An 8,978-nucleotide genomic window follows, 5' to 3' on the forward strand; every position below is an offset into this window, starting at 1 on the left:
CTTAATAAATATTCCAATGTGTACTTCAGTCATCCTCTGTTTTCCTTTTCTCTTCACATGGATCACACTTCCCTCTTCAGCTGTCTGCCATGCTCCATTCCCTTCCCTAATCTCTGCCTCTGTCTCCCCCTCGTCCTCTGCTTTTCCATCTGCTCCATTGCAATACACACACAACTGAAGATGAGGCAGAACTGCACAGTTGCTTGTAAGAGAGCTCTCCAATAGCAGAGAGAGAGAGAGAAAGAGAGAGAGGAAGGGCTGTGCTAGTGGATGTCAGCAGTGATATCAAGCATGGTAGAGGGGAACTGTCTGGATGTAATTACACAGGGATCCTGCTGCAGACAGGAGGGCTGTGGGGTGTGGAGGTTGTTACGTAGAAAAAGCAAAGCTGCCTGTTAGACAAAACAATGACTTGCGCCTTATGTTGCAGTGCAGAATATGGCCAAACAAATTATTTCAGCTGTTCAACACAGGACTGGGAGCAGAGGGACGCACACTGGGCTACTGTGAGAGCAACCCTAATTAAAATTCAATCAAGGGAAGTGTATTTCTTACAAATTTGTAAAAACAATAAGCAAGTTTATTCACTCTCCAAAATTGGAACTTGTCTGTCCATGATTTTTGGTCATTTCTATTACATTACATGAGATTTGATTTGACATTTGGCATTGTAAGCTTACAAACTGAGAAAAACTGCAGTTTCATAAGACAGCAAACACACCTACCCTTTAGATTTTTAGATCCTTACTCTTAATATAAGACCTGTTATGGATCTAAATGAGCTGCATAGTCATGCCATGGTTTCCCATAACACTATCACAATTTCAGAGCCTTCAAGACTGAAAAGCAGCTGCCAAAGCAGAGTTAAACAGTTAGCATTGCAGCATCAGCATATCCATACAAAATTGCTCGACCAGGAGATCGTTCCCTGTTTCAAAATAAAAACAGTATGCATTGTTTTTTATCTGAGATCTCATTTATCTGAGATGTCTCACAGGACCTTTCGTTGTTCCAAGTTGTTATTAAGTTATTAAGGTGGAAAAATGAATAATGTTCAGACTGTACAGTGTGTGCTCTATTTGACTACACATCAGTATTGAGCTGGTGTGCTAGTAGTAGAAGTGAGTTTGAGATACAAACTAAAAAAATGAATTAGAAGTAGCATAGACATAATCCGAATGTGAAAGATTGAATCTAAATTTCAGTTTTCAGGAAAAATAGGCAAAATCATCATTTTGCTGGTTACTGTGGATGAATTTGATAATTCATAGATGATGGTAACTTTATGACTCACTGACAGACAAACAAAATGTCAAGGAATAACCTGCAAAGTATTCCTTGACAGGTGGGGAAATTTTATTCAGTTCTTTGATTTAATAAGAAACATTTGTTGAAGCAGCTGAATAGTTTATTCCAGTAAGTCATTGTAATCTTTGTTTTCATTATACACATCAACAGTAGGCTACTTACTGTCAAGTAAGTTTGTGTTTGCACTGTTTGTGCTGTCAAACACAAAAAAACATTCTTTCTTGCAAACATCTTCACTTACAAAGTCCTGAATTATCTTCTTCTGCCATGCTACTTTTAAATAGAAAGAACTTTCATTTGTGGATCACTTCAGAAAACTGTACTTAATTATGGCCTTACTTTGAATGTGATTATTTATTTATTTATTTTTTGTCCAGCTTGTGTGATTTATTAGTAGGTTTGCTGTGTTTTCTGCTCAGACGTACTTTAGTTGTGGCATTTGTGCACTTGATTTGTTCTACATTCTGCTGTGCTTTGTTAATGACAACATGAACATCCTTTAATGCAGGACCTTCTCATTTATACCTATACTTGTTTTACTGGCTAACTTAAGAGGCTGAATCAGTACTTAGACCCTGCAACGTTTTGCTTGAGGCCCCTCTACAGGCCAGATATATTATTACTGGCAGTACTGAACACTTTCAGGGTGGAACTTTGACTTGACCTTGGAACACGTGGAAAAAATGAAGAATTTGCAGCTTTCCTCTGGCACTGTGGGACTGTAGCAAAGACAGTACCACTAATGGAGCCAGAAATCTTAGTGTTGGTGGGCCTACAAAAAAAAAAAAAAAGGCGTGCCTCTTCCATCTAGGAATAGGAGCCAAAATAACACAGGCATACTTGTATAATTTATAATTTGCCTAATCTCCTACAAGCAACAGCATTACTGATACCAAAAGAAAGAGAAAAAGAGACCCTGAAGTACCCCAACTGTGCACAGGTTGGTCACAGGTTGATATTGAGTGTATTTAATTGGATGAGCAGGTTTGACTCCATGTGTCACAAAACGTAAGTGGTTGGATGGGCCTGCGTTCAAGCTAGGTGGGCCCTGGCCCATCCATGGCACTGTGGTAGGACAGTAATGTTAGACCTTTTTTTCATTAGCAATATGTATCTCAAACTCATTAGCTATATTGCAGAATAGCCATAGAAACTGATTTATAACAAATCCATATTACATTACCTAAAATCACACATGGCAACTAGTGCCAGTATTAAATGTGACAGTTAAGGTTGGATGTTCATAATCTGCTGTCTCCTTGTCCCATCCTTTTAACACAAAAAAACACATATTACACAAAATGCCTAAATTTAAGATCAAAGTCAAATTTTATCCTGAGAGAGAAACCGATGAAAAACAGACTGGCACCTTGGCTGTGTGTAGGCAGGACATTCTCTAACTCCTTGTGAGCTCCCAAAACACACATAATCTCATGAGCATGTCTTGCCAGAACATAGAAGAAGAACAAGGAAAGAAAGAAAATAGCTGTACACACCTGTACCAGCAGAAAATAAGACTTCTGACACTTTCATCTGTCTGGTTGCCATAAATGTAAATTCCCTGAAAAGAAAGAAAATGCGTGGGAGGGAAACCTTTCTTTAAACTTGTTTTGCTCCCAGATTTAGAAAGCTCGAGAAAATAGCCCACTAGTCTCACTAACATCAGCAGAGGTCTGTTTTGAAAGATCCACTATATTGTTTTCTTATAGTGCATCATTCCCTTATATTTTGGACATTTGACACATTTTTTCTGAAGATAAAAGTATCCAGATATATCACACACTCTACTGTGAATTCAGATCTGTTGATGAATGTTTGTATGAGAACTGTGGCCACATAAATCATGTTGATTTTAAGTATCATTTATGCCTGTATGACTCAAATGATAGCATGAAAAAACCGTTGACCTGACCTGAGAGATATTTTTTAGGCTCACTGGAGTCACTCGATTTTATTGGCTATCTAACTGAGGACAGACAGTTTCATATGCAGTCTTATACATACTTATAACATGCTTTGGCTACATTAACTACCATAACTACCATTTGTTTTTAGGCTGTTGTATTCAAAGATTAATAACTGATTAATCTGCTTTCAGTCATAGTTTCATATCGAAGTGCATTTTGACCAAAATTATCTATTAAGTCCTAGAAATGTATTCAGGAATTTTAGAACAAGACAACTCAGACATTAATTCTGCATATCATGCCAGGCACAAACACTAATATTAGCTTCTGCCTGATCTGTTAACTATGTGACGCCTGAGGAAATGTAGACATGAACCTTTAACAAGACAGCCCAGAAACTACTCCATCCACCATTTAAATAAACAGCATCTGATATAGAGTATACTTGATACACAGCCCAGTATTTGTGTGATGAAGATATGCACTATAAGACAGATCATCCATACTTTTTAAATGCACATCAGCCAACAGTTATGGCCCAGGTGGAGGCAGTGATTTTTCTACCATGTGTATCTTCAAACATCCTTCCTCTTATAGCAGCAGCAGGTCAGAGGAGGTCACTCTCTAAAATACAGTGTTGTTTAAACTACATATTAAATAGTACAATGTATAATGGATATTTAACGTAAAAAACAATATCAAAAGCCAAAGTAGCTCAAGCAAAAAAAGCTGATAGAAACAATATCCCAGTTGTGCTTTTAATTTTGTTTATATACAGTATGATTCTCTTAACCCTGATGTTTTTACAGCCTCATTTCATGAGCACATCAAGACTAATAAAATCATTTTACATAATGTAACAACAAAACATTTAGATCTCTCTTGACAGCCATTCAGCTAAACTGTTATTAGCAGCTATAATAAACAGTAGTGAACACCACTTCAACAGGACAAAGTTATGAGTTGGAGTTTCTACAAGCATTGTAGATGTGGGTGTCAAAATATTGGTAACAAGTTTATGAACAGAGTGAAAAACATTTCAGCAACCAAAACCGACAAATTTGTGATGACAGTTTCTCAAATGAGTATCAGAGTTAAAACACTGACAGACTGGACCATGAGCAACAGAGGCAGCACTGAATTATCCTGTTGGTCTCCACTGTAATAAATGTCACAATGCTAACAGCATTCTGTTGAAATCTAAGTTGTTGAGGTTACAGCTAGTGTAATTCATATAATGTTAATGACTCATCACATTACATCACAGAGCTTTTTGTTCAGCTGATTGTTTTACAGTTATGGTTCGCTGTCACTACTTCCATCAGCACTGTTTCCAGATGCAGGCATCAACAAAGCTAAACAAAAGCACTCGACATTACTTTGGCCGATGACCATGGAGGATTAGCACCTAAAGTGCCAGCTAATTTTCTTAGGAGGTGATGAAGACCAAAATCAGAGGTAGCAAAGGAAATATTGGGCTGTTATGTTACTCTGTATTGTCTGGGTGTGTACAAGAGCAAACCAATTTGACATGGCAGATCTCTAAAATGATAGTGTGTGACACTGTATGTCAGTTAATATAGAAAATTGCAAAATATTACAAAAGGACCTGTGGGGGTTTCAAAACAGCATTGAAAGAACTCTATTCTCAGATAGCAAATGTGTATCCCATGAGTTACAGGCATGTTTATGTCCTTTCTGCTCTACATCATTCCCACAGTTATCCTCTTTCATTTATTAAAACTGGATCAAACTGCTGCTGCCTAGGAGGAATGTGTCATGGGATATGTACACATGGAGACTTATCTAGTGCTAATGGAAAGAGCTGGTGAGAGGGGACTTATTTATGAGCCCTTCATGACTCACATGAAGGGCTCTCCAAATGTATTGGCTATAGTTCAGCTACCAAAACAACAGCACAGCTTCAGGTGAGGTGATGCTGTCAGTGCAAGCTGGAAAAAAATATAATTTATTACGGAGGAATAAAAGCAAGTGACTCACAAAGCTGATTACCACAATGTTTTATGTCTTTAATGTAGCATTAAAACGTGAATGAAAACTTTATTAATTGACTCTGTCTGTGTGGCATTTTCAATACAAAAGATCGTCATTACATAGTACAGTAATCAGTTTCCTGTCTACTTTGATCCCTTGATAATCTTGCCTCGTGCTTTCAAGTCACCTAATCCCTGCTTGCATTTCATTTTTCATCTTGTTCTCTCAAGTTTTGCTTTGGTGTGACATCAAAGAGGTGGCACTACAAACATGCTGCATATAACCACAGTTAATAGTGCAAGATTACTGCCAAAACTAATTTGTCCCAAGTGCGTTAAAATAACTGCTGAAACATGGCAGCAGTCCTTTCACATCAGAGCCGCTGCTTTGATTTCAACCTGTGCACAGATGATTGGTTTGACAGAAAAATTCATGCTGCAAATCAAACATGGAGCTGCAAGCAGCACACTTTATTTTGTTTTGTGTAGAGTATGTGTGATTTGTGTGTCCTTAGGGGAGAAAATTGTTACCAGCTGGAGAGCTGTAAAACGTATGAAAACTGCTGAAAGTGTTGTGCAATAACTACCAAAAAATGAGCTGAGTTACGAGATGAAATTAATCTAACGAACACAAGATGTGGATCCTCCTGTTTGAACTCGTATGAATCATCATTTTATTTCCTCCCACCTTTTATTACACTTTTCATATGTTTCAGTTACCTCGCAACGGGGTCAGGTTTGGTTGACCATGTGTCAGGCTGGGCAACCTGAAACATGGAGGGGAAGCTGGCTATATATAGTTGGGGGTATACTATAACATATCAAACTACAAGAACATTTCCCAGCAAAGCAGCTTGTAGTTTCATGGCTCATAAATGTTCCTAAATGAGTTTGGGTGAAAGAGAAATATTTCACATATGAGTCTGTGTCTGTGTTTATAGTCTTAGCACAGACACATGATATGATGTTTGGGTTTTTAGTTTAGTTTAATCGCGTCAGTGGCAGATGTATTATAGTATTGAGCTATGCCACAGCAGAAAAGAGGTGAAATTCTTTCATTAACAGGATTGAATTCACCATTAATCTAATCTAAGCGAGAAAATTCCTCAAGTCACATGTTATTTTATTTTTATTATCACAGACAAACACTATCATAATAATGAACATAATGTTGTGGCACAAATATTTTCAACAATATTTAAATATTTAAACAATATATATTTCAACAATATTTAAAATCTACGAATACACGTAGACTTTAAATTAAAAAAATCAAATACAACTTATACAATATGTATTGAGGTCATTCTCTATCGTTCTACGTTTTAGCTGCCTTTTTAAAGCATTATTGAAATGAAACTTTGTATAGCTACTGACTGTCTGTATAAACAACAAACATGAGTGGAAGTGATGCACAGATTGAAGGAAAAATAAGGCCTTTCTTTAGTTGACAGTATGCACCGACCACGTGTCCAACATGTCCTCTTAAGATTTTTCTGTTAAGTGTCTTACTTCTCTTCTCCCCCCTGTCCACAATGCTAAAAATGCGCCTGGAACATGAAGAGAAAGATATTAAGCAAAGGCCTTGTACAATAAGGGAAACCTGTTACATGTAGTGTTTCAAGAAACCAGCAACAGCTAATCAGTCACAACATTTTATGTATGTATTTTAATACAATATATCAAAGGTCTAATTTACTCTTATTAGAGCATTTTGTATTATATAACCATAGGCCTTATCTTTGAATTTCATACTAGATTGTACACCACTTTTTGGCACTTCCAGCTCTGCATTGCACTTAACATTCTATTCAAATTGCCAATTAATGTCAATAGTTTCAAATTACAGTTATGGCCAAATTTCCTGAGAAACCTTTGTACTCATTTGATAATTACCTAAGAGAAATTGCCAAACAGGTACAACTATGTTCACAACCCTGTTTTGTTTTTGTTTGTTTGTTCTGCTTACACTGCTTTTAGGGTGAGAAAGGGTTCTATAAAGTTGCCTTTGACCTCCAGAGCAGACTGGCATGTTATGTTTGTGAGAGTGAGTACAGAGCAAGGTGTCCGTGTAAAACAAAGCCTTACCGTGGTAAAATGAACAGTGCAGGTGATGGCGATGATGAGTAGGCCGATGATGATGGAGGCAACGGCAACATAGAGAGCGTTTCTGCCCAGCCGCCTGGACCCATCATAGTCACCATGAAAATAGCTGTTTCTGGACTGATAATAAGAAATCAGTTACATAGAAAACTCTTTCATTTAATTGAGGATTTGACTTTAACAAGCTGTGATTGGCTCCAAGAGTTGCAATGATTTGGTGAAACTAACCAAATATTTAAAAGTGTCATCTAAAGTTTTATAGCATGTTTTGCAGGGAGTTTGTTACATGGTTTAATGGTTCATTTGTCTTCTGTTGTTTAAATAATAGTGAGTGGAGCAGCAGATTATCAGCCTGGTAACACAGAGCTGAACGTCTACAGTGTAATCTCTGTCTGCAACATGGAAGTTTTGTTTCATTTTCCAAAATGGTGGATCAAGTAGGTTTGTTTGATGGGCAGAGCAGCTGTGTGTGACTGGGTTACATCTTAGTATCCAACGCATTCACTGACAACACAGCTTGTAAGAACACTATGTAACATTAAACGGAGAGCACATTTTTATTCTCATACATTATATCCTTAATGATACACAGCAGTACATCTGCATAGCATAATATGATAGATATTCAGGAAGGCCACCAGCTTAGCCAAGTTATGTAGTCCATGCTTACCATGATAGAGAAGACCAGAGCCACAATGTTGATGGGGTACGCAGGACAAAAGCAGGTGAAAATAGTCAAACAAAGGTAGCTCCGGAGTGGAGGTGGAGGTTCCTGCTCCTCTATAGAGCCGCCGTCAAAAAATGCGCTCCCACTCAGGGAACTTTTCACTTGTGAATTTAGGGCTCCAAGAGGCATGGTACCTGAGAGCACAGTGGTAAGGGAAAATGACCCAAATTAAAAGAGGTGAAAAGAACCAAAGAAGCAGAACCTAAAAACAGAGAAATCCAGTCAAGCCTTTAACTTGAAAACTGCTTAGAACCAGAAGTTCAGAAGGCTGGATGACACGTCTGATATATTGTAGTCCTCTTCCAAAGCTGGATAAAAAGAAGTTTGTTCAAGAGAGAGGGAGCAGGAGAGACAAGAGGGGAAAGGATCACTAATCCAGCTGGAGTCCATCCAAGACCCTGCCCTGAGTCCAAGTGTGAGGGATCAGACTCTGTTTACCACTGCTGGCATGTCACAGAAACACACAACACAACTAATACATGGAAATGATCCCCCTCAGCAGTTCAGTGCCATGTAATGTTTATGAATGTAGTTCCTATAGTACACCAAATAGGATGTATAAGAGGACTCTGCTGCACCATGCACCCCACATTTCAGCTTGTCTTGAACTGTCACAGTCCGGGTCAAAACATGGAAGTATAGCTGAAACTATTTGGCTACACATGGCAAACACATCCTCCTCCTTGCACATTTACTATATCTCTAAAAGACTTTTCAACACCTAATAATGGGACAATGGGGGCAGGCACAGAATATAACTGTCACATGTATTTTTTTAGTTTTTAAAGCCAGTATGTTACGTGTTCTTTTATAATTATTGAATCATTCGAATTATTCCAATTGCAAATTTAGCAATTCTAGCAATAATCCCAGAGATAGTACATCAAAATGTAAGCAAACAAACAAAATATTAACGTTTTCTACATCCTGGAATTCTGG

At 37.8% G+C, this 8,978-nt stretch overlaps 2 protein-coding genes across 2 annotated transcripts in view; one reads left to right on the forward strand and one right to left on the reverse strand.

Annotated features, from left to right (window-relative positions):
• Positions 1 to 8,978, forward strand: part of dnai1.2 (dynein, axonemal, intermediate chain 1, paralog 2) — a 35,797-nt gene that overhangs the window by 25,237 nt on the left and 1,582 nt on the right. The window lies entirely within an intron of this gene.
• On the reverse strand, positions 5,222 to 8,395 carry LOC113130887 (transmembrane protein 233). Its single transcript, XM_026307857.2, has 3 exons — positions 7,983 to 8,395; positions 7,298 to 7,432; positions 5,222 to 6,759 (listed from the first exon to the last, which is right to left on the reverse strand). The coding sequence occupies exons 1-3, from the start codon at positions 8,166 to 8,168 to the stop codon at positions 6,748 to 6,750; spliced, it is 333 nt and encodes a 110-aa protein (XP_026163642.1). The 5' UTR covers positions 8,169 to 8,395; the 3' UTR covers positions 5,222 to 6,747.

Source organism: Mastacembelus armatus, chromosome 5 (genome assembly GCF_900324485.2).
Source record: "Mastacembelus armatus chromosome 5, fMasArm1.2, whole genome shotgun sequence".
NCBI lineage: Eukaryota > Metazoa > Chordata > Actinopteri > Synbranchiformes > Mastacembelidae > Mastacembelus > Mastacembelus armatus.